This window comes from Botryllus schlosseri, chromosome 6 (genome assembly GCF_051294905.1).
Source record: "Botryllus schlosseri isolate E-star chromosome 6, Bs_hap1, whole genome shotgun sequence".
NCBI classification, from domain to species: Eukaryota; Metazoa; Chordata; class Ascidiacea; order Stolidobranchia; family Styelidae; genus Botryllus; species Botryllus schlosseri.
Genome location: NC_137241.1, coordinates 24410477 through 24436791, shown reverse-complemented (window position 1 = coordinate 24436791; position 26315 = coordinate 24410477). Strand labels below are relative to the sequence as shown.

The following is a 26315-nucleotide window of genomic DNA, read 5'->3' as shown; positions in this document are numbered from 1 at the left end:
ATGTAGCTCTAGTTCTAATTCTAATCTAATTTGGAGAAGCTAAAAAAACTTGTTGTCCTAGTCTGCCTACAACACAAGCCCGTCTTGTCCCGCCCCCGTCTTTCCTCGCGTCGCATCCTTCTAGTTACCGTATTTTCAGAACGAAATACTGGGAAAGACGTCCCGAATTGTCCGCACTTGACCAGTGTGATTGGGGTTGAATTTAAAACAAACATGTTTAAAACAAGGCCCTTATTTAAAACGATTTCCAGTAAATTCGGCCCTCGGTCAATTCGGCCAATGAATTCGGCCACAGGTCGCTTCGGCCCTCGGTAAATTCGGCCAGGGCCAGGGTAACAATAACATTACCTAACCTTAACCCTAACCCTAACCCTAATCCTAACCCTAATCCTAACCCTAATCCTAACCCTAATCCTAACCCTAATCCTAACCCTAATCCTAACCCTAATCCTAATCCTAACCCTAATCGTAACCCTAACCCCAACCTCCAAATCACTTGATAATAATATGATTATGAAATCAATTCACAGGAATAGTTGGTGATACATTTTTACACAAAACTCTCCGAGGGCTGAATTTACCGATTGAATTCGGCCCTCGGTAAATTTGGCTCCGTAAATATCCGCGTTATCTCCCGTGACTGTGTGATATACGCATACTCTGACCTCCAAGTCACTCGATAATAATATAATTATGTAATTAATTCACATTAATAGTAGATAATACATTTTTATACAAAATTCTCCGGGGTAAATTCGGTCCCGTGAATATCCTCGCTATCTCACGCGATTACGCGATCCACGCATACCCTGACCTCCAAATCACTTGATAATAGTATAATTATGTACTTAATTCATGTTAACGGTTGGTAATACATTTTAAAACAATATTCTCGGAGGGCCGAATTTACCGAGGTCGTCGCCGAATTTACCGAGAGCCAAATTTACTGGCAACCTTTAAAACATGTTTTTTATTTATCTTTTATCAAGCCATGACGTCACTAATATTCAATTGTGACGTCCTGATGATTTGACATTGACAATTGAAAATATAGGGTGAATATAGCTTCTTTGACGAAATACCTGTAGGCCCTACTATAACTGTTGAACCGACTATTTTGAGCTTTCCCACCATCCCATGTCGATATACGTCGGCTAAATCGGGTGGTAAGTGTCCGTAGGCTCATACAACATGTTTTTGGGAAGTATTTACACATACACAATTATGGTATAATTTTTCAACTTGGAATTTTTTTTTAACAAGGCCGTTGTTTAAAACATGTTTGTTTTAAATGCAAGCCTAGGTGTGATACAATATAGTTCACTGCGTTATTATGGATCCGAGATGTCCGCACGTCAACGTTGAATTTTTTTCGCTCATCAAATTTGAATCGGTGCCTTCATCAGTCTCCTGGCTGAGCCTAAACGGTATATTGTTCGTCGAATTTGTTATCGTCCTGGTTTACTGAATACCAAGCACCGCATAATATCCATGAAAAACTGAAAGTATGTTATATGTAGGGCCGGGCGCAATGATTCGAGTACTCGAATCTGAATCGAGTATTAATTTGAATGATTCGAGTCGAGTGGTAAAAGATGATTTTTTTGTAGTACTGAAATTATACGCTGCTCGCAACTGAAAGTTAATTTCCTATCGAGAATTATAGTTTTGATGCTATTTTCCACTGAGGAAGCCTTGAAACCTTGAATAGCCGTGTCGCAGAATACGAGCAGAGGTGGTCAAAGTAGTCAAGAAATCTACTAAAGTAGAAGTAGAAGTAGCGACGAAAAAATCTACTCAAGTACGAGTAGAAGTACTTCTTCCATAAACAACCTAAAACTACTTGAAGTAGAATTGACTGACTTTAAATCTACTCAAGTAAGTAAGTAGTTGTGAAATAGATCGTAATTCGTTCGCATGGATTGTAAAAAGGTGCAAATTGAGCTATGCGAAAGGTGCCGAGCTCGATTCATATTGATGCATACCAGGATGTATTCAATTTTCAACAGCATAAGCATTCGACCGCATCTTGGGATGAAAATGATAGTATTGATATGGAAATGCGATACTAACTCTGTGTTTAATCGAACACCACGTTTTAGAAAATATTACGCTATGGTGAACTCCCCCATATTATAGGGCCCGTAGTTTAGCCGAAGAGCAATACGGAGAAGTTGTATAGGATACGGTGTAAACACTTTGCTCGATTAGTAAACGTTAATAAAAAATATGGTGGATCGTAAAAATGCTATATTGTGTAGCTTTATTTCCGGAAATTTAGGGCACTTGCTTTTATACTTCAATATGTACGTTATCCAGGCAAAGAATTAATTGGAACTCAAAGTATATGATACGGGGAATTCAAAGTGAAATATAAATACCACTTCTAAAAGCGTAAAATGTATTTCATGTCTTTAGTCCAGAAAGTTTCAAAAGTCGCATGCTAAAACAGCGCAGTGGTATGATCCGCGGCCGCAACACCAATGGGTGCGGGTTCGAGTCCGACCGAGGTCGACTTCCGAATTCCGATATCTAAGTGTTGGAGGTTTACCTAGGCTCCTCCTCGCCACCTCATCCGCGTCAGCGGTGTGTCACAGAAAAGCCTAGAGGTGGGCCGTGCTATAAGTAGGCAGTTACGGAAAAGAAGAAGAATATCGGCCTGGTGTAAGTGACCATAGTCGTCGACAAACACCATGAATACCCCAAAACAAACAAACAAGCTCTAAAACTAAAAAAAAGTCAGAGTCCACTTTTCCAGATTAGGACACGATTACGACATGATAAGTAAATGCTGTGAAACATTGATTTGAAACGTTATGATGAGCCATATCTACTGTGATGAAATATTTCATATGGGCGTAGCGCCTAGAACTCGCTACCTAAATTATATTCACCGATACTTTCGCGAAATCATAATGGTTACTCCGTATCCACCGAGCGCGGAGCGCGACGACAATTTTGGGCTTTACTCAACTTTTATGAAAATTAAATTTCGTGATTGGTGGCTTAAACTACTCTACTTGACAATAGCGATAGCGAAAAGTAAGTAAGTAGATCACAAAATATTACGAAGTAGAAGTAGCGAAAATCAGATCTACAAGTACCAGAAGTAGAGGAAAACTACTTGAGTACTTCGAAAAAGTAGAAATACTTCGTTACTGACCACCTCTGCATACGAGACATAGTACGAAGCTACGAACGTTACTGGAAATAACACATTTCCGAAGTCATGATCATCCCACAACATTGTCAAGAAGAGCAATGACATCGGTACGGTCAAAAAATATTGCGAAGTATCTTTAATGTTATGGATAACAGGCATTATGTTCTTCGTGGGGTATAAAAGGTACGTATTTGAACTTTGACATAGTAGGCTACATTGTGTTGTGACGACGTAATGAGTGATGCTCGAATACTCGACTGGACTCGAAGTGAAATATGTTTGTTTGTTTGTTTTGGGGTATTCATGGTGCTTGTCGACTACTATGGTCACTTACACCAGGCCGATATTCTTCTTATTTTCCGTAACTGCCAACTTATAGCACGGCCCACCTCTAGGCTTTTGTAAGTTACCGCTGACGCGGATGAGGTGGCGAGGAGGAGCCTATAGGCTAACCTATAGGCAGGCCTATAGGTAAACCTCCAACACTTGAGTGTCGGAATTCGGAAGTCGACCTCGGTTGGACTCGAACCCGCACCCATTAGTGTGCACCATCCACGTGGCAATCAGCGGAGTCGGAGTGGAGTCGGAGCGGAGTTTTGCCAATTTTGTGATACCCGGAGTGGAGTCGGAGTTTACAACAGATATTTTTCCGGAGTTTTCCGGAGTATTGTTAGTTTTGCCACCGATATCTTTCGATAGCTTTGACCAGAAGACACTATCGATTACAAACCAAAACACAGACAGTTTACACCTTGTAAAGTTGTAATATGACCGGTAACATGCAAAAATGATTGACAAGTGCATAAAAATCAGCCATCTGGACTGCAATTGGGGACTGGAGAGTAACCTAGTGATCTAGCAAGGCATTTCCGCAGAGCAGTGTCTGTAGTTCACAAACTTGAAGACACCCAATATCGTTCGCAGCGCATCATTTTCTCCCTGCAATGAGATGCAGTCTTTGAATCCACTGCTGAATGTCACCATATTATGAGATAAGATCTCCAGAATCTTCCACGTTGCTGTCATTGCAGTCTTCTATAGTCACATCATATTCCTCCTTGCGTATTTGTTTCGTGACTAATTTTCATGCTACCCCAGTAATTGTGCGAAACATTTACAATCAGCAACATACAGCGGGGCTTTCCTATGGTACAGCCTTTGGCTACCCTGATTCTTCCAGCAAGTTGATGATCATAACGGAATACATCCCATTATCCTGATGACATTCAATATAGTAATAGGTCCATTTTGTGAAAATGTATTCCCAACGTTGGTATCAGTTGAAACAAGATAATATCCGATACCACTTTTGTGATAACTTTTCGCAACTTTCATCGTACTTGCAATTTGCAGTGAGAGATATCGATAATAAGTGTTACATCAATATTACCTTTATATCTGTGAGAAATATACATACAACAAGCAAGTATCTGGATGGAAACAATAATAACTTATGCAATGTGTTACATGATTTAATGATATTGCGACGAATTTTCGCTAGTAAGATCCGCTCACAGAGGCATACCAGCATCTAAGCCCGCTTTAAAGATTTCAACAATACATAAATCACTAAGGTAAGCTGATCTTACCCTGTAAAAACAGAATATTCCGAATTTCTGAACAGCCACACTAAATAACTACAACCGTCTGCTTTGCTCTGCTCGCATCAACTCAACTACGCTTCCTTCAATATTGATTGACGTAGTCAGTCATCCAGAACTCTTCTGAATTTTCGTCATGGAATGTTTGGTTTGATTGAGAAATGACTTTGATGTGATATGAAAAATCAGCACCGCAATCAAGTTTCTGCTGCTGGTCTGTCTCAGACTCCAAATTCCAGATATCATGTATCAGCTTCAAAATTGGAAGTCACTAGTCATTTAGTCAACTTCAAGGAGCGTCGATCGGTGCGTCAGTGATGCATCATGTATGTTTAGTGCAGTGCAGTTCCATTAACTGTTTCATGGCGATGCGGAACTTAATTTACTGAAACCTGTGATGTGATCGTCGATTTCAGTGGTGTTAGTGGTAGTTGGTTCGAACTGACTGGTCTTCCTTCGTCGTCTTAATATAATGGCTGAAGCACCGTCGACGTCAAGTGGGTTACTCACTAAGACGCAGAAAAAGAGTGACGTGTGGAAGGATTTCACTCTGATGCTGCATGATAATAACGGCCAGTACACTGGGTTTGCGAGATGTCAAAATTGCAATGTTCAGCTAAAGCATCACAAGTTGACAAGTGGTAGGCTACGTCGCATCTTCGAAGACATATCGAAGCTTGTAAGAAGAATTGATCGCAGTTGAAATGCAAGTAAGCGAGTAATCAAAGGAGAAGGTGATCGTGGGGAACACTGATCGCCGGGTGGAGAATACCGAAGAAGTGCCGGTTTGCCGTGGTGTTGTGCAGAAGACGTTTTGCCATCCAGATTTACGGTGAAACGTAAGTTCGATGAGGAGGCTTCATCTTTGAAGCAGAAGCTGTCAGAGGAACTAAGAGTTGCTATCAAGTGTTATGGGCTGGCTGGCATCACCACAGATATGTGGACCGATCTAAAGGGTCGCAGTTCTATTAGCTTGACTGTCATTTTGTTGGAGAGAACTTGACTCTCAGAAGTAATGTTGCGACTGTTCGGCAATTCACGGATACTAAAAAAACTGGTATGAATATCAGACAGGCTATCGAAAACATCGATTGGAATTCTTCGACAATGGTCTGAATATATTTCGGGGACTGGACAAGATTCTTCGGGTTATCTCGGAGTCTGGGATTGAGATCCCCGGAGTCGGAGGGACTTTGCCTCAGAGACCAAAGTTGTCGGAGGGACTCGGAGTCTCGAAAAGCAGACTCCGCTCATCACTGGTGTGCACCCGCGGATTATACCACTGCGCTATCTCGCCACAAGCGTAATATGTGATTCAAAATCGAATCATTCAGGCGCTCGACTTTGCCTAGCCCTAGTTGCAGGGTTACCATATACGTCCTCCCTTTTCAGGAAATCGAAAATGTCGTCAGAGGACGCCCAAATATCCATCTTTATAGCGTTCATAGCCAGGCGATTTTGTACAGGCAGAACTAAAAAACTCCATATATTCTGTGAAGCCTGGAATCTGGACGTTTGAGCGGGTCTATTTGGATAGTTGAGTTGGACCACACTTCCTGTAGAGATTTTTAAATTACCCGTTTCCTCGTACGATAGATATTATAAATTTTGTGAGTTATGAAAAGAGTCCGGATCTCAAAATATGGTAATCCTATCGTTCCTTTTTGTCCCTATTACGTCACAAAGGTAAGATCCCGCTCCCAAATCTAGAATTTGAAACCCGCATCACATACATGAGCCTTGCCCGTATGTATGAAAACGTTGTGGCATTATAGAGTATGACTGGAGTGACGACTCGATTGTTCTCCCATTGTTAGCCGGCAGAATGGTCACGGTCAGATCATAGTGTCCTATAGTCAGATGGCTGCACCCAAAACAGGATCGCTCAGTGCTTGTTTCTATGGCGTTCAAGGCGATTCGTCGTGTATTTCGTGAAGCTGCGTCGGATTTAGTTAGACAGTTCAACATTTAGGTAGCAGTGGCGAGTCGTTATGACTAGTGAATAATACCGTGTATCCTCTGTTATATTTTTCGTCAGAATTAGATCATACTTCGTCACGCATAGAAGTCGGTATCATGGCTGATTCGGCCGCATCTCTTTGACCTTTGGGGATGACTGGGAGGGACCAACTGAAATGGAAATTGAAGAATGTTTCGAAGGACTCAATATCTTGAAGGGTGTGTTTTGTGAGGAATGCGAAGCATCCTTTCCTACTGTGAAAGCTTTGAAGAAACATTACAAAAATCATAAAGTTCTCATCAGTAATTGGAATATATCTGAGGATGCTGTAATTGCTGTTTTGAAGAGGGCTTGTGTAAATAGCAAAAAATACTTTAAATGCGCCCCATCATTCGAGGAACTAGACATGACCAAAGCTGTTCCATTTGTGGAAAAACTCCATTCTGAATATTGTAAACTTGGTGTTGACGGATTTTATCAACATTACTTTAATATCCTGCCATCAAGCTAACAAGTTTCTGGGTTTGCCACAATTGCCAGCTTCAGCATTACTTTTGAAGATTTTTGGTTCTCTCGTCTGCGGTAAAGAGCAGCATCCAATCACAGAGATTGGAGGAGTCAACAGCAAGGAATCTGGTAAGTAAATGGCCTATACTTTGTCTTTCCATGGAAAAACTTTGACGTGTTTTTAGACATACTTGAATATATTGGTGGAGTGCCTTTGGGGAGCCATTTCTAAGCAAGCCAACGAAGCAATTGCCACATGCCTAACAACTGCAGCGCCATCAGGAAGCCTCATTAAAGTGATGCAGAAGAAAGACGGTGGATTGAAGAGCCCGTCTGAACAGTTTCATGGCATGGTTCTCCGCTTTTATGTTATCCACAGTAAAGAAATGGCAAAACCCCTGAAAAAGATAAATTTTTTCAGGGTACTTGAGGCAATTCAATGTGATCCATTCTATAACATATTGATTCATGCTGTATCCCTTCAATCTGTTTCAGATCTAAATGAGGTTGAGGATGTCATGGACAAGGCAGTGAAACACTTGAATAACATCTGTTCTCAAAATTTTCCAAATGTTTGCGAGATATCTTGAAAAAAATAAACAATATGCTCTTTTAGCACCATTTTCTATACTTTCAAACCTCTTGTTTCAATCATGATGCTGTTGAAAGTCTGTTTCAATCATGATACTGTTGAAAGTCTTGCTTTTTTGTTATTGTTGAAATCAGTATAAGCCATGGTATTTCTTTACCAATCTGACAATTGCTACTGCTATCACGGTGGGGTTTACTATAATGTAAAGCAGGGGTGTTAAAGATACGGGCCGCATCCGGCCCGCCACACGATTTCATCCGACCCGCGAAGCAATTCCGAGTAGATTGAAATATTCTTATATTTTACAGCATATCTGTTACAAATGTTGAGATTTTTGGCAGGAAATACTTCCATGTTCATTGTTCATAGGTCCCATTATAACCACCCGACTATGTGGTTCCACTCTAGTAACAAGTCGGTGTAATTTACATCCAATTTCAAGAAGGCCAAAAGTGAACAGCATGCTTAGAGTTCTATACAAATATGAACCAAGAATATGGTCAAGCTAGCAATTTGGCTTTTGAATGGTGTTATGGAATCAGTATCTTCCAGAGTCGTAACACAAGATGTTCTGGAAGCAGCATTTGGATCTTTTGTAACTTCAGTTGACATTCATTAATATTATTCACGAATGTTAAAAGTTGACAGCGGTCTTCGATGAGATCCAGCAGGAATCCAGATATTAGCCAAGTCAGTTACTCAGTAAATGCCTTAGGCCAGCGTTTATGCCAGCGTAAGGCTATAAAGAGAGGGAAAGGTGGCAATACAACATAAGCCTATGTTGATCAAAATCCTTGGACAAAAGTCGGCTAGGAACCCATGACCAAGAAAAGATGCAGCAAATGAAGAGAATGTTGTTTCTGGTAGTGTTAGTATGGTAGTTTTTTCTCTCTGTGGCAAATGCTGCCTATCCACATTGAGATTCCCTACCTAAAAAAGGAAAAAAATGCGTACGTCGAAACCTTGACGTGGTGCATTGGCTGTCTACTCATGTCACTGGCAGAGGTCTTCCAAGCGAATTCCAGGGTATTTTTGGCAATGACAACGAGTTCCATTCAAATGCGATTTTGCATACTTCCAAGGAGTAAGCTCTGACTATTGTGAACCGAGATCAAGCAGAACATTGACATTACACAAGGCTCTGGTTCTAGTCATACTCAAGTTTCTGCGGTTATCGGACAGGCACAAGACTACAAGACTGTTGCGATATTATTTGTTATATTCATACTCGAATTTCTGCAGTTAATATAGGATATATTTTCAATCAAAGCTATTGTGAACTGCATATCGATATAGTTCAAGATCTTTCCACTTGTTCACTTTGTAGTATTCTTCAGTCGTCCTTTCCATGAATTCATCTCACAATAGCCAATGTACACGAACCAGATATTCTATATACCTTCTGTCATTATTTTTATATACGTAGCAAACTCTATAAAGGATCAAAGCCACAATATCACATCAATCTCGTGAGAAATGTAACATAGGCTACACGGTAATATTCACTCGCCACCGCTACCTAAATGTTGAACTGTCCAACTAAATCCGACGCAGCTTCAAGAAATACACGACGAATCGCCTTGAACGCCATAGAAACAAGCACTGAGCGATCCTGTTTTGGGTGCAGCCATCTGACCGTGACCATTCTGCCGGCTAACAATGGGAGAACAATCGAGTCGTCACTCCAGTCATACTCTATAGTGGCATCAAGCAGTAGAGTACCATTCCATTATATACAGTATGTGTATTTATAATTATGTCTAACATGTATGTATATCATTGTGGCAGGAGTGGGTAGGTTGGCGTGGTGAAGTATAGCTTGATTAAATAGCCACTCGGATCTCAGTAGTTCTCGAGCTCACAAGAAAGTGCCAACGAATTTCTCATAACAGCAAACTATCCGACATCGTATCCGGATCCGGATCAGCTGATCAACTGATCACCCAGTCGGTCGTTTACTCGATTCATTGGACTGAACGTCTTTGTTGATAAGTTTTGTCGGAATTTCGGAAGGCAATGCAGAGAATACAAATCGTAAACGGAGAGACTGGGAGCTTATTTGTAGTCTTGTTGTTTCAGTAGCTACAGGTAGAAGGAACGCGCGTAGTCGTTGAATGCAATAACGTTAACGAAACTTATGGTTTCTGAAGCCAAAAATTGTTCAATAGTTTAATTACATAACCTACGATAGCCTATTTAATATCTTTTCAATTTCACGTAATCCGTGAATGATTATGATACGGCATGTAACCAATTTGCTGCTTACAGCTATATTCTACATAAAGACCTATGCTGCAATCGAACCATGCTATGCTGTTGCGCTACTTGTTGAGAGTTCTCGCTGTAGTCGTATTGAATTTGTACGAAGTAAAATGTGAAAGAGGTAATCATATTTGAAAAATATCCTTATTCAAATAATGACTTTGATGTCTTATTTAATATCAGGGCATTGCGTTGATCATGGCTACGAGCCAGAAAATGGATATCGCACTCCTCCTGCCAAACCAGGGTATCACTATCCCGAAGGATATGTTATCAGCTACCAATGTCCATTGCCGCTTGTCTTGAACACATCAGAATATCAACAGACTTGTACGACATATGATAGTTACAATTACAGCTGGCAGCCTGAGTTATTTCCGTCGTGTTTGGGTATTCATGGTATGATTTCCATATACTATTACAACTTCAATAAATTTTTGTTATAACTTTGCATTTATACTTTGGGAATAGTGATTTTATGCATACAAGTCACAACATGCATTAAAAATACATTTCAATTCTTCGTGCTTTATGGATCTCCCATACTGCCTTTGAACCGTATAATTATCTGCGATTTTAACCATGAGAGTTTAATCTGATTCTGCTCGGTCATGACACTTCCTCTGCATCAACGTGTCATTGTATACACGTATTACTTTTTTAAATGCTTACTCAAAGCTCTTTGGCTCGCTGTGGTAGAATATATAACTTTGTTATGATTGCAATTATTCTGGCGTGTTGTTGTGGTAATTATGTACCTAGGCTAGTTGTATCCGCTTTGAACTCGAAGAAGTGTTTAAACTATTCATATTGTGTTGGCAGGGCAGCCTGAAAATATTATCAACATGAGATGAATCTGAAAAAAAATTATTGTATCTGGCATTTGATCGAGTAGAATATTGGATGAAGGTCTTGCTGCTACTAGACCGTAGATGCTCTACTCTGACCCAAGGTGTCATTTGATGTTCATGGCTTGGGAGTGACAAGTTAATGTCATTTTGTTACCTTGGTTGTCGTACTTGCTCAAGTCCGTATCTGTTGCAATTTTGTACCCATCACTATATTGCGTGCTTACTGGAATTAGTCTTCACTTTCACTATAATATCTGAACTTTTATACCCATGGTTCTTTCACATTTTAGTTCTGGATGGATGCCATCCACCAAAAGGGGACCACTATCAGCCTCAACAAGATTACTATGAAGTAGGAGACTCGGTTACTTACGTTTGTCCTTACTGGAAGGATGTAACGAGCTACTGTACATCAAACAACATCTGGTCAAAGGACGGCTGCTCTGAAGGTAATCAATGCATACTCTTTATCACTGTGTCTAATTGATGACGCAATGTCCAACGCAACTGTCTAGCCGAGCAGACCTTTATGATCAGAATCCATGCTTGGTGAAGTCAATTGCTAGGCGGCCAGGTGTCCTTTAGACAAGTGGTTTTTAACCTTTTTCATATCCTTGAACTTGATAACGGTATTAATGTCATCATCATTTAAAATATATATCTAATTAATGTTAGTTGTTACCTGCGATGTGATAATTTGCATCCAAGCATATGTTTAAAATAGAGTTATTGGTTAACGCTGATTCTGCTCTTCTGAAATCGTGATATCAAATCTAGGAAGACTGGAGCTGTCAACATCACGAATCAGGGTTTCCCATGTACATGTCGAAATTTATGGAGTTTATAATTGGTTTAGGATTAGGGATTAGGTTGAGGTACCATAAAGTTGGGGTTAGGGGTAAGGGTTAGGTTGGGGTCGCATAAAATTAGGGTTGGGGTTAGGTATGGTAAAATTTAGGGTTAGGGTTTTTCAAATTAGGGTTGTGGGTTAGTTCAGCTTGTTAGGGTATTGAATGGTTAAGGTGGAGTAGGGTTGGGATGTGGTTTAAATTTGGGGGTTAGTAATTATAATTAGGGTTGGGGTGTCGTAGGATTGGGAGTAAGGGTAAAGAATGCTCCTGTGATGGTACCTTAACTCTAATTCAATTATAAACGCCATGAATTTAAACATGTTCATTGGGAACTCTGATTGGTGATTGGCATGTTGTTATGGATAAGAAAATAGACTAGACCCGACAGGACGATAGGCTGTTATCTCCTATCATTGTCAATTGCAAGCTTATTGCGATGTTATTGCTGATAGCCATGTACTTCACACCGCAAAAATCAAGGACACTGGTGTTCCATGAATTTGGTCAAATTAACCTTAAAAAAATGTCAAATTACCCCTTTATGGGTAGTTACCCAAAGGTTCAGAACCACTTATCTTGACAATAGGCACGGTGCTGTAACATGAGAAAGGGATATGTATTTCAACCTTTGTAGCTTTACACTCTGTGCTATGTCAGTCTTGAACTATGTTCAAGCCAGTGCACAATTAGCCTACATTCTGGGTTCAGGCTAATTGATGTAGTTTGTATGATATTTTATCGTAGTTGTATTTGCCACATGCTATATAACCAAGCAGATGGTTGGTACTAAATATGGTTTGATTGTTACCTCTTCAACTTTATGGTTGTTAGTAACCAGACAAGATTTTAGTGATGCGTACCATAACTAGGCCGAATTTTTTACCTAAAAAACGGGAGATTATGACCTAAAAAATCAAAATTTTGACATTTTTGACCTGAAACTGGTATTTGACCAAATTTTGACATCGTGTATGCAAATTAGGTGTTTTCGCACATAATGTTAAAATTGTACTACTTATCTTCATTTCTGGTTGGGACTGTATGACTTGTTTGCTTTGTAAACAATTTTGACGATTTCAATTTTGACAATTTTTTGACCTATGGCTTCAATTTTGACTCATTTTGACATGTCAAATAAAATCGCCCTTATAACATGATCCAAAAGAGTATGATTCATAAAAATCCCCGCTAACCCGTCCATCACAGCCTTCCTATACAGAGACATATAATTCAAAAGTGCTTCTATTATATTTAAACCTCCCTCCAGTGCACACTTGTGTAATAAAGGAGTTTTTTCTGTCTAGTGTACATGTAATAGCTAGCTTAGATCATTTATCTTGATTGCAATACCACTCCCTGGCACCAATGAAAAATTTTGCTTGTCACTGTACAATAGATTGACAGGATGCTCCTGAATTGGCATTATGCAGTTCTGAATCTATTCCTATCCTGTGCCACTAACCAGGATACATGTAAAATTTGCGTTTTGTTAGTAGGCCTTCGACTTATGTTTCATGCAAATCTGTAGGCTACTGTAGTAGAGGATGATTGATGAGATGTGATTGATTTAGTGCAGGTACTCTGTTGGGTTTACAATTCAAATGATCATGAGCAATGGCATGCGCTATGCACACATCATTAATCTCTGAAATGATGAATCAAAATACTGTGATCGATTCGTCCTTGCTGTTTTAATTTAATCATTTGTTTGGTTGCTGCCTGCCGTCCTAATTGCTCTTGTTCCTCATGAAATGAAATCCCACAAGCCTCGGGGAATATAGCGTGGTTTTCGCGTTTCCTTTGCAAGCTCAGTAAGGAAGGACATGGCCGGAATGTTTGCTTTATCTCTCTGGTAATCTGCGCCTTCTGTGTTTTACAAATGATAATTTAGCTCTAAATTTAAATGTGACTTGATAATTACTTGTCTGTATTGTTTGTAGTGGTTTAAACAGCGTGTATAAAGTGGCATGATTTGTGAGGCATCTTAAAGTTCGTTCTTATGGTCGTGCGTGACTAATAAGATTATGGCTCTATCAACTGATCAAATTGATGAATTGCATCAGCTTCGCATCAAACAAAATATGATCTGGAGCTAGACGTATATGTCGCAAAACTTACGTTTTTACGGAGGAATAGACTATATTCTGAATCAAACTCTCCCTTGAGAATTGAGATGTCTGCGTTGCTTGCTAGTCTCAGGGGCTTATCCTGGCAACGTCTGACTACGAGCGCCAAACCAGGAGAAATTTCAGTGAGACAGAGGGGAGATGTTGGATTATGTAAAGTTTCGACAGACAGCTTCCAATATCTTGATGCTGGTGGCGACGTTGAAATTCCCGACGGTGTTATATTCTGTCGCGGCGATGTTTTATTCATGTACGTTTATTGGGAAGTATTACTACCACTGGTACCCGAGAAGATAGCGTTACAAAAACGGAGCCGGTAATGGAATTGAATACCGTTGTGGCGTGTTTATGTGTTTTGAAGTCGGATTCCCTTCCGAAAGTGTCCGTATGAAATGCGGTCATTCCGTCATTTAGCAACCGTCTGCGTTGTTCGCTGTTCTGTATTCCCACATTACGGGTACTATATTGAAACCGTGATTGTAGACCAGTGGTTCTCAACCTTTTTGTCTTCGCAGACCGCTTTTGGACCGCCACGGACCCCCCTAAGTTTTCGTGCAAAGTTAGCTCAATTATCGTGCAACCGTCATCTGTCTCGTGCAAATAGTGATTGTAGGCTAGTGTTGAACAGCCACAAAATGACTTTTCTTGAACATAACATCAAACCATATGTAGAAATTGGGTTGACTTTTGTTATTTCGAAACGAATTTTCCAGCTGTACTAAATTGTCTTGAAAATCCGCGTCTTCGATTGGATATGAACGAGGGCCTAAAATCCATTTCCACAAATATATATTGGCGGCGGATGCAATATTAACGCGTAACGCTTCCGACGACAGCTTTTGGCGGTGGAGGAACATTAGGCTTAGGTAAGGAAATAACGGTCCCGTTATACTGGGTATTGGACTTCGCGAAATCTTTGACGTTCGCCATGAATTTCAAAGCGCGGGAAATTTTGATGCAAACCTCCGAATCTGTAACGCCAGCCCGAGTTAATAACTGCTCTATTAGGTGATATCTTCGAAAAACTAATGCCCGAGTTTGTGGCGTTCGGAAAAGGTATCCGATTTGACGCGTCAACCGGGTATTGCGAAAGGCTTTTGATACAAAGCCATTCTTCCGTGCTGTGCTGACTTGACCTGTTGGTCGTTGGTGTCGCATTATAGGGCGATTGCTTTATCAATGTAATCGATTGCGTTTACGGTTACGTATAAAATTGCTCACGATTATTCACAATTACATGCATTTTGTTTCCTTGAACTAGGGCCCGGAACACATTCGAAAACAATACCACTGACGACTACGTGTGGATAATTCGCTACTTCTTAAGCAATCATACGCATACCCAATATGCGATGTAATAATGAGTATTGTCGTTTACAGATCAGACTTCATTCAGTAACTCGATACAACGCAATATTCCTTGTTCGCAATTGTTCATGTTCAGATTATATCACATTGCCCGCAAAAGTAAAAATCTTGAGTAATCGCGATTTTACAAGGTATCCAGTGACAAGGAAAATAATCGAATACGATTACTTTCAATGTTTTTAGAATGCAATCGTTCACGATTGCTTGAAAATTAGCACTGTAGTCTTCGTAATCGATTACTATTAAAACACAATTGGATTGGATTAACCCATGCTTTTCAGCGACTCGGCCTTCGTGTATTGAGTTGGGTCGACGCCGTTATGACATACAAACGAATCAAAACATAAACTTCCCGGTTTTACGCGCCGGTCCATTTTGGAATAGCAATCGGCTTGCTGTGTTGTCAAATATAGCGTTCAGCCGGCTATGATTTCGGCGAGAAATTTGCCTTCAAAGCATTTCGTGTCTATGTTCGAACTTAGAACAACACCGACTGTCCTGGTAGGTTTTGTACCTGTCATATTCGATATCGCGTAACCAAGGCCAGTCATCTCAAATTAGGGCATTATGACTCGCGCGTGTAATGCATCGACTTCGTTTTCTCATGCATTGTCATTTCGAGGCCAATATGACTTAACTCGAATGTTGACTAATTCCTCGATAAACGCGCGCGATTAACACAGCCGCTGTAGTCATTTCGGTCGAGTGACGCGTGCGTAATTTCTAAAAAAATAGCCCGCTTCGCGACATGTGTCAGCGGAATGTGTGGTTCGACCAGCGCTGCTCGTGGCTTGGCCTACATCACGCGTTGTGATTGCGTACCACAACTGGTGTCTCGCAAGAGATGAAATTACAGCGCGCTGAAACTACTGGCTGTGGTTCTTGTCGAGGTCTGCGACTTTCTATCACGCTTATCATGGTTGCCGAAGCGTTCGCGGTAAATTCCGTTATGTATCATCGGTAATTGCCAGTCCAACAGTCCGCGAGAGCCCGGTGCCGAGTAATTGTGTTTAATTTAGTGTGGTTTTGTCGACGGGACTTTTGTGACGTAATACGTGAGAGATGCCGGCATCCCGCTGGGTCGTCCGGGTTACATATTGCCTGAACGATGAACATATATTCGTTTTCGACACTTCATTGCGAGTACTCGCTACACCGATCGAAATTCCTTGAACTTTTCCGATTGATATAAGATTATTTAGGCCGTGCGCCGTGACAACTTATCGATTCGTACAAGTGTTTAAATCCGCAATCGGCTGTTTTGTGCCGGGTCGTTTGGCAAACGATAAATCTCGTCCGGCATCTGTCTGAATGTTGTATTCATTTCTCATGGGAAAATCGCAGACCACTGCTTGGAAACAGATCACATCGTGTAGACGGCTACCAGCAGGTGGATGTTGTGGCCGGTTTAGTGTCTGTTCTGCTGTACTTATTGCTGTGCAGGTGACTTTTAAATTCAGTTACGTCGATTTCCCATAGGCTCGCGTGTCGTGGCGGTGTTGAATAGGAAATGTACTATTGAATAGCTTTGAATTTACTTTCAAAACTCGCGTCGTCTCTTGGATATGCTCGGCATACGTGATTCACAATTATCAATACTGATGGCAGTGGGAGCAAGGAATCGATGCAGTAGTAGTATCTGTTGTTTTGATCTTCGACTGATGAAAAATAAGTAGGGCTGCGGTATGGTTGTTTACGTCACTCACTTGTGGCTAAATGACGATTTCTATTATGATTCAGTCATAGTTTTTTTAATACAATAAGGCTTGAAATAACAATAGTTTTATGCTAGAGGCTGTGAGAAAACACTTTCCTATGTACTAGTGTTGTTGTTTTTCTCCATACCGAATCTGAGTTACACAGGTCGCTACGCAATGCGAGAATGTGAAATTTCTGTTTCGGATGTGCCTAAATTTTCATGGCCTCGAGTCGATACTGCTGCATATTTGTGGAATCCACTAGATGACTTTTTTCTAATGGCACTTTAGTCTCCTACATTCTGACTTTTGTCCTTTTATTACAAGTGTACACCAAAATCCGGGGTTATAACAGGATGATTTTATTGCTGCTAGCTACATGTGACATTCATTTCATTGCATTTTATGACTTGTTTTTGGACTGAAGTGTCTTTGTGATGATAGGGGTTTGAGCTGTTTTAACAAAATAACACACTCAATTGCTCGTGCCTTCAGTTTACACAGTGAGCATTGGGCGAAGTAATGTGAATTCGTGAACACGATGTCATTTTATAGGCCAAGCCTATTTTAGGTTATATTGGGCTAACACAGTCGAATGGAGGCTTGTGTTACCACGATTTAGATTCATTGTACTACATTCACGAATCGGTTGATATGAATTGTGACTTGTGAGTGATGTTTCCTGATTTTCGTATTATGCTAGTGAAATTGTGTACAGATATGCTAATTGGTAGCGTTTTCGATCACACTAGCAGGGTTGATCAATTAATGTGTACAGTAGCCATGTCTATGTTGCTGAGTAATTTCAGTACATCGGCTTATGAAGTCATGATTTCTTGTGTCAACTTGAGATTGCCATCTGAATGTAGTATCGCTCATGTGCTGAGTATCTCTATAGAGTTACAAAATATGCAGGAAGGCGTTGACAGTTTTATATCTGCTCTTATCAAATCCTTCTAAACTGCCATTTATTTAATGTATAGTTATTTGTTAATGTGAATATAAATTTCCATAACTGTTGCTCGCAAAGTTCAGAATTCTTGTGTCGTGCAATGAGGCAATGAATGCGTATTTGATCAGGCATCATCGCCAGACGATAGGAAGCCTATCAACTTTGATTAGGTGTTATTCCGGATATCTGAACACTTTTGAAAGCAGGCCGTTGCTCCCCACAACAGATATACCTGGGTTTCATTTCCAGATATCAGAGTACTGAATAGCACCTATTAATGAATCATTTAGGTAGGCTACTGGTTGGTTGGTCGTGAGTCACCATTACATCATACAAAAGTGTTGCTTTGCTCATTTATGAAGCACATCTTTGTAATAGCGGTTTGTGGATAGCACATTCAGTCAGTTGCATAATTATGTGCATTGTTGCTAAAAGACATTTTGTCAGTGTTATTGGTACTCTGTTTAACACTGTAGGCAATTGACGAAGTATAACCTTTGCACCAGTTACAGTTTTACTTTTTTGCTATCACAATCATGTTTCTTTCAGATCATTGAATTATGTCATGTATACATCCGTAAATGTCCATTCAGCTGAAAAATGCTGATTATTTCATGTTTCAAAGTATTTTCGCAGTGCCCGGAGTTTCTCCTGCATATTTCATGGGATTATCGATTATTTAAACCTTTCGATTATGCAAAATCCGAGAGACTTTCGTGTCTCGTCTAGAAACTGTTTTGCTCTCTCTCTCTAGTGTATGGTTACCTTCAACCAATAATCATTATTGACTATTTTTCATGATTAGGATCACAACCAATGGTTTCTTCTTGCAGATATAAGCACCGATCCAATGCCTTATTCTCCGTCTGATGAAGTCTTTTGCAAATTGTCGCAGTCTGAACTACTGAATGGACGGATTAAATGTTGCCTTGGACCTCCTGGTAAGCTGAATAATGCATGAATGATTCTAGTAGGCCTTCTAGTTGGCTGCTTTCGCTAACTCCTGATTTTATTGAGGATAATGTCACATTGGTTAAAATTCGAGCATAAGACCTGTGTACCTCTCTGAGAATCTGTGATTTAAAAAAGAACCACAAGAGAATATGAATAATATATGTTATAAAATAAACAATCCCATGACACTGTCTTCAATCTGGTGCTCGGCTTACTCATACTTCTGAGTGGATTAAATTTTTGTTACTCATATTCCCTATCAATTCTGGTTGCTGCTAATTTTCTTGATTTATGTGATTTTGGCACTAAATCCCAAAAGCTCAAAATATTGTTGGTGGCATAGTACTCCTAATCCCAGCTAACGGTACTGGTTTTGACTTGAAATTTTTGTATCTTTCGAGAATTCAACGTAGTTCTCAGACTTGATCGTCTTAATGAAAGCCTTGACTTCCAGGAACTGGAAATGACTCGGATGATTGCTGTCCCAGGCGTGGCATCGTACAATTCAAATGCGACTCCGGATATACTTTAGCAGGAGCCGCGAGTCAGTGGTTCTGCAGTGACAGAGGGAACTGGATCAGCTTAGACGATGATGCATATAAAACTCCAACTATTCCACCAAAGTGCTACAGTAAGCGAAAGTTATGGTATTGGAAATGTCTGACCGATGTGTATGAACTGTATCTTGGACGAATTTATCAGCCTTTGTAGAGAAAACAAATCTATTTCATAATATGGCACTCTCACAGCCTGAGTCTTCAAACTGTTGTTCAGATGTTCAGGAATGCTTTGTTCACGGTATTGAATCTCACCAACTCCAAGCCTGCCTTACATGCAGTTCATCTTGAAATTTGGCCTTTGACCCCTCTGTTTTTTATCTAAAAGTGCCGATACACTAATGTGGCAGGCTAAATGATGATCTGGATCTCATGGGGTCATAATATTGCCAAGTTCTCTGATAAAGCAAACTCAACCACTGATATTCCGAAGCAATGTTCCCTCTGATTTTTGATGAGTCTGCGCAGTGAGTTGGTGAGTGTGCGTAACCACTAAAAGAAAAAGGTCATCATTTCGGATTTTTTATGCGCAACTTAGATTTTCTGTGCGCAGAGACCGTGTCAGCACTGCGCAAAGATGGAACATTGTTCCTAAGTTCACTGACAGGATTGTAAATACTGAAATCGAAACTTTAGGTGATTACAACAAACTAAACTCAAACTTCCCAATTCTTGCACCATAAAATTTTTCAAGACACAAACTACTTATCTTTCACTGATTTGACACAGTTTGTTATTGACTTGATTACATGACAGCTACAAAGGCAACCAAAGATTAATTTAAAACATTTTGTGCTTTCGGACATAGCAGTGAATGCCACTGCAATGGTTGGCATAATCTTTCCGGCTATCAGTAACCGACCGTTCGGTATTCCACCAAAATTTTCGTGTTCTGGTTAGGATGTTTTCTGACCATTATTCAACACAAACTGTTTTCCTTGAAGGCAACAGCACCAGGACGGAGGAAGTGTCGGTTAGCGACGAAACCTTGAAGCAGGTGTTTGGTGTCGCGGCTGGTGTGTTGGTTCTTCTGTCTGCTGTGATTATATTTGCATTGTGCCGTCCTAAGCTTATCGACATAAAACGTAGATGGAGGGAACTTCGAGATGATGAGGTAAATAACTTTCATAACATAATCTTGAGGTTCTGCGTGATATATGTTTGTTTGCTGTTCATGATACTACAACAGAAAGTACCTCACGGTGGCGTTTGTTCACATCCATCATGTCTTGGCATTTGTAGGAAATTAGCGCTTTTCTGGGTATTAATTTCATTCCTTCTTGTTAATTAGACATGAGATCACTTGGCAACAGTGCAGGAACTTTGTTCACTTGTGGTTCCTCTTTTATGATCTATAATCATGATCATTCAGTAAAGTAGTTATTGTTAGCAGCGTTTCGATTCTGTATTATGAACCATAATATTGTTTCTTGTCAAACATTTCTGGCTTGACGTGCATACTGTATATTTTATGATAATTGGCAACTTGATGCTCATTTATTATCACATGGGAAGTTGTCTGTAATATTATCGATCAAGTATTGAAAAACGCAATGTGGAGTGCTTTCAATTTTGCTGTAAAGCTTTTCTTTCTCCTGTGTACCAGAGTCTAATGTACTTCAACGTAGGCATAATACCTTGGATCAGGGTTGGGTAAACTTTTTAGCTCGTGGGCCGCATTCAACATTTGAATCCATTCGCGGCCCGTACCATGTAAAATTGTGATTCCAAGCCAAAATTCAATATTGTAATTTAATGATATAGTGACCAACAAAATGAAAATAATATATATATATGTTTTTGCATATTTAAAACAAACCAAACATTGATTTGATGATAACGTACACTCGTCGATCGTCCTCATTGTCAAAATGAGAGATGAAAGTCCGTTATCCCGATTCTTGGAACTGATGTAAATTTAGAGTCTGTGGGCGGCAATCTGTTAATAGATTTGCTGATTGTACTTTTGGTTTAACAGAATGCTGACAGCATCATTGCCATGTTACCTTTAAAAACTCTTCTACGATATATAAATATTATAAATATAAATACTTCTACACATACAAAGAACGAATCCATCTAACACACTCGCGAATCGGTTTTTCCAAGTAAAGCACCAAAAGTAATGAACTTGCTTGTGTTGCCAATCTGAAATCACGCTTCTGGTTCTGATTAAGTCATTTATGTTTCACTTTCAGCGATGTTTAGCAATTGAAACCTTTCAAAATGCATGGGCCTCGAGGTCAGGCTATAGCGCCATCAATAAATTAAAAAATACTGTAGTCAAAATAGAACTTATCGTTATCATGTTGAAATAAATTAGGAAGAAGTTTAATCAAGTACCCACAGTAATTTGATTTTTAGTACGCACTTTATCAATGTTTTGACAGCGTTTCTTGAGGCTTTCGCTGACTGCACAAACCGGTGTTGCGGGCCGTCGTTTGCCCACCCCTGCCTTAGGCACTTGTATAATATTGTTGTTATATCTTTTTGGGAATTACGAACCTTACCCATACAAACAAATGCCATCACACGCAGTGTCGTTTTGGTACTGAGAAATATTGATTTCTGTTGCAGGACGAATTGATTATCGACGGCCGTCGGATCACTCTGCCCAGTTATCAAGAAGCGACTACGTCCAGAGATGTGTACGATGAACGGAACTTTGATAACGCGAGAGATTTTCCGACCTACGAACAGAGGCCTCGTGCCATATCAGATAACGATTTATCCGCAGCGTTGCATAACAGTTCCACTGAACATTTAATAAACTCTGAGCAGAATTCAGGCGAGGGCAATGGAATATCTAGTTCACAGTCCTTGTTGTTGACTGCCGGAACTTCAATAGACGCTTGCGTTATGATAAATCCCCCGCCCTCAACATTATCGGATGGTAGCGAAATTTTTTTAAGCCATGAGCCGCCCGTGCAAGATGACGAGTTATGGAGGACGCAATCCAACGAGTTCCGCTCCGATTGTAACTTGGATTCGATACTTCCGAGCTCGTCAAGACCTGCCGTTGCCAGGCAGCCTGTCTTGATCGATTTGGAAAGGAGTTTATTGAACTTTCCACCGGCACCCAGTGAAGATCTTTCCGAAGGTGTCTCACAGCCGGACTCTTTTAATGTTGTCACAAATTATGAGGACATTAACACACATGACGTGAAGCAAGAGGCCTTCGATGTCAATTCTGCAGACGCTGAAGAGTGCGAACCACAGTTGGAATGTCTTGATGAGGACGGTATGCTATCTAAGCTTTTGTGTTCTTTTGTAGCTCTAGTTTTGGATTTATGCACCATAGCCTCACCTATAATACATGGTTGGTTGCTTGTGAATTTAATTAGCCCTTTGGATGACTCGGCCATCTTATATCATTACATCTTCTAACTGTAAGCCACAACCTATTAGGAAGTCACCCCTTGCCAGTACCAGACGTTGGATGAGCTTATCCTGAGCCAATGTCGATTTGTGATTAGCGTTACGCCTCTCTGCTTCACAAAAGGATACAACGCACCTGTATGTCTTTTAGTTCTCGGCTGTCGAGAGTCACGCGGCACTGCATCTGAATTACTCATTTTGGATAGACTTTTCAACGTACCGACTGACATCTTTAATGTGGAAGATTGTTGTTTTTTCTTCACTTCTGCAGACGTGCACAATCTCTGTCAGGACTGGTTGAGTTGGAGTCGGGGGTGGGAGGGAGTAGCAAATTTTAATCGTCCAGAGTAAGGGTCACTGCAAAATTTTTCTGACTCACAGTGGGATAGTAATTTTCACATAGAGCTTGTATTTGGAATCAAGTTATCAGTAAGAGTCGGGAGTAGGCGCCATTGGTCCTATTTGAAAACTGACTGTGTCCTGAGTCTGTTCAAGCAGAGGTGGTCAAATTAGTCTGCATTGTTACTCAAGTAGAAGTAGTTAATTTCTACCCAATTACAAGTAGAAATGGCAATCCCGGTATGTCTAAACCACTTCCAATGAAGGTAGAAAAACAAGGTTTCAGAAAGTAGCCTACATATGTAACGAACTTCAAAAGGTAGATATGGGCAAGGGGTCGCAAAATTTTTAGCTATTATTCGGAATTTGGTACTCTCGAAATCGTATGATGCATCTTCACGACTGGCGCGAAATCACTGATTACACTACAAATAGTTGCAACCTCTGAAAATATATTCATTTACTGTGATACCTGGGCTTCTACCTGCTTCTGTTTTGACAATTTGTCTCATAAAATTGCAGCAAACTTATCTCAAAACTACATTATATGCTTTTCAAAATCCAAAGCGTAAAAATTTAGTATGTTTTCTTAAAACTGGTTGAGTACTCCAGAAAAGTAGGAGTACTCGGATGCTGACCAACTCGGTGTCAAGAGTGGCGACTTAGCGACTTAAATTTTTAGCAGTTGGAAGTCAGAGACTAGATACGCTAGGTTGAATCTTACGAATCGGTGTTGGAGTCGTATGAGAATGTGTGCGTCTCCCCAGCCCTGTTGTCTGTTCTACCCGAGCTTCCTTGGTGTTTTATTTAGTGCCGTTCTCCTCACCGGAATCATCATTCATCTTCATTACATGCATGATGAGATTGCTGTTTGCCGTATGAACATGATTCTGTTCTTATTATTATGTCTTGTTCAGATTTGTGCGGACCGCTTCTCGAAAATTCCGACCCTACTCACATCAAGCTGACGTCGCCAACTGTGGGATCACCGACGGAAGAATCCGACCCCACAGTCGTGTGATGGCTTATGCAGATGCGTGTCCTGAAGATGAGAGTGCTTTTGATATTAAATGCCATGTGAGATTGCCACGCGCCTGGTTGATGGTTCGGCTGAAAAGATTGACAGTGTGAGTGTTCCAAGGGTCATAGTTTGTTCCGGAATACAGCACTGAACTCTTCAATGGATTGTGGGGCTTTGCTGCAGACGCGTGTTGTCGGAATCCACCATGGTACAGCTATTGAGAACATTGACGATTGTATTGAAGTAGCATAATTGCTAGTAACGCGTACCATCGCGGGTACACAATGATCAATTATTATTATCAATGTCTTGGATACGCATTTGCACGCAGGCTTCATAGTAAAAATTCAGTGTCTAATGATACTGTGGGTTCGTCAAGTTGAGCTCTGAAGATCATTTTTTTACATCCGTCATATAGTCTGTACTAGCAAAATGGCCATGTCAGATGCATTAATTTTACCGTGTTTCATTCAATTTTGATCTCGTCTCCGTACTCTTAACTATTACTCCATTGTCCTGTCTATTGATGTATGTGAGTTTTTTTTATATCTCTCTTATTGTACCTTCATGGTCGTGTTCCGTATAATCGATGAGAATTGTTTCTGAAACTGTTTGAGACATGATCTTTCAAGCATTCGCTAATTCGCATGTTTTGTGTATCCAATATGTCTGGTATTTGAAAAATGCTTTTGAGTGTTCACAAAATGAGTAGCAGCAAACCTTCGCAAATCCGAGATGGCACATTCAGCAATTATTACAATCTTGCCTTGGTTAATCGTTGTTTAATGAAGACTCGAACCTGTTTGGTGATAAAATGAATTTTACGATTTGATGGCATAATTTTCTTTTGCATTTGAGTTATTACGCTTTGTATGTAGTTAATTACTGGCACCTTAACCCTCAGAGGGGCACTTCTCAGAGCTCCTTCAGGATCCTTCGTGGTTGACTATCAGTAACTTGAGGACATTTGTAAGATTTACAAGAAACCATCTTTACATATTTCCGGAAATGGTACGCTTGATCTCGCATTTCCACTAAATAAGGCGCGAACTCACTGGTGTCGCATTGTGACATACACAACATCCCAGTGTGTGTCGTCTTATCAAAAGATTTTAGTTCTTGACGGTTTCTCCGCTCATAGTGGATGTATTTCGAGTTGGCATGCATCTAGAAATGGGAATTTCCAAGATGAATTTGGCTGCACGATGATCGCAACAGCTTTGCAGCTACAGTGCGCACTTACCGCTAGGCTACCGTGTCATGCTATGCACCGTTCGGTCGAACTGCGGTTCGCCATATTTTATTGGAACGACCTCGTTCGGATTCGATTGTTCTTTTCACTGTGACGTATGAATTTCCTCGCGATTCGCTATCAAATTTCTGCTCCGCGAAACCAGTCCGTCGTTTTGCTCAATACACATTGGACTATATCGCTTGTGTCTGTGGCTGTCGCGAGCTGGGAGGGTTGGGCATTAGCGTAAAATGCAAGGCCAGAGGGACCAAAGGGCAATCCGTATACCCCAAGAAGTTTTGGCGCGGACATCGTGACGTTACGAGATTGTGGAAATATTGTTCCTATCCCAAAAGTTTTGCAATCCTGAGGTCGCCTATTGTAAAAATGAACTTAGTGAGCTCGGCGTGTGCCGTTTTTCGGTAACCTGTAGCGTAGGGACTGATATTTGTATGTACTGTGGCAAACGCGAGGAGGATTTCGTAAATTGTCCCGCGATTTTGAGAAGTGCTATCGTTTTGGTCCCACGAATTTTCAGGCTCTGGCTGTGGTATGTTAAAATCTCCCCTACTCAAATTAGGAATCTCGGTATCGTTGGCGATCCCTATGACTCGCACACGAGCTGCTTTGATTATGAAGTTGACGTGAATTCCGTGCAGTGGACACTGGACGGCGTACAATTGTAACGTGACGGATACGCAATATATGCAGCTTTTTTGCAACCTGTAGAATAGGTTGAGCAGTGATAGTATTTGCGCTTCCGTCGGCGCCAGACTTCGTATGTTGTTATGTATGTACTATGTAGCCTATGTTGTTCATCGCCATAAAGCCACCAATTCCGTCATCTGATGAAGTCTGTGTATTTTCGTTTGTTGTCTTCATCGCATAGAGTTGCGTTGCGCGGC

At 40.5% G+C, this 26315-nt stretch overlaps 1 protein-coding gene across 2 annotated transcripts; it reads left to right on the top strand.

The window, feature by feature from the left end:
* Positions 1 to 9376: 9376 nt before the first annotated feature.
* LOC145441712 (uncharacterized) lies at positions 9377 to 25612 on the top strand. Of its 2 annotated transcripts, none has more exons than XM_080319645.1 (9): positions 9377 to 9561; positions 10092 to 10206; positions 10269 to 10484; positions 11227 to 11385; positions 18764 to 18871; positions 19339 to 19515; positions 20386 to 20555; positions 22019 to 22682; positions 24076 to 25612. In XM_080319645.1, exons 2-9 carry the CDS (start codon positions 10113 to 10115, stop codon positions 24177 to 24179), a joined length of 1692 nt encoding a protein of 563 aa, XP_080175771.1. In that variant the 5' UTR covers positions 9377 to 9561; positions 10092 to 10112; the 3' UTR covers positions 24180 to 25612. The 2 variants fall into 2 exon arrangements, with proteins under 2 accessions (XP_080175771.1, XP_080175772.1); XM_080319646.1 differs by lacking the exon at positions 9377 to 9561 and adding an exon at positions 9614 to 9911.
* Positions 25613 to 26315: the final 703 nt, after the last annotated feature.

Coding starts and splice junctions, on each gene's coding strand:
- LOC145441712 (XM_080319645.1), top strand. CDS start 10,113: ATGCTGCAATCGAACCATGCTATGCTGTTGCGCTACTTGTTGAGAGTT. Junction 18,872..19,338: donor ATGTTGCCTTGGACCTCCTG/GTAAGCTGAATA, acceptor CTTGACTTCCAG/GAACTGGAAATGACTCGGAT. Junction 19,516..20,385: donor TATTCCACCAAAGTGCTACA/GTAAGCGAAAGT, acceptor TTTTCCTTGAAG/GCAACAGCACCAGGACGGAG.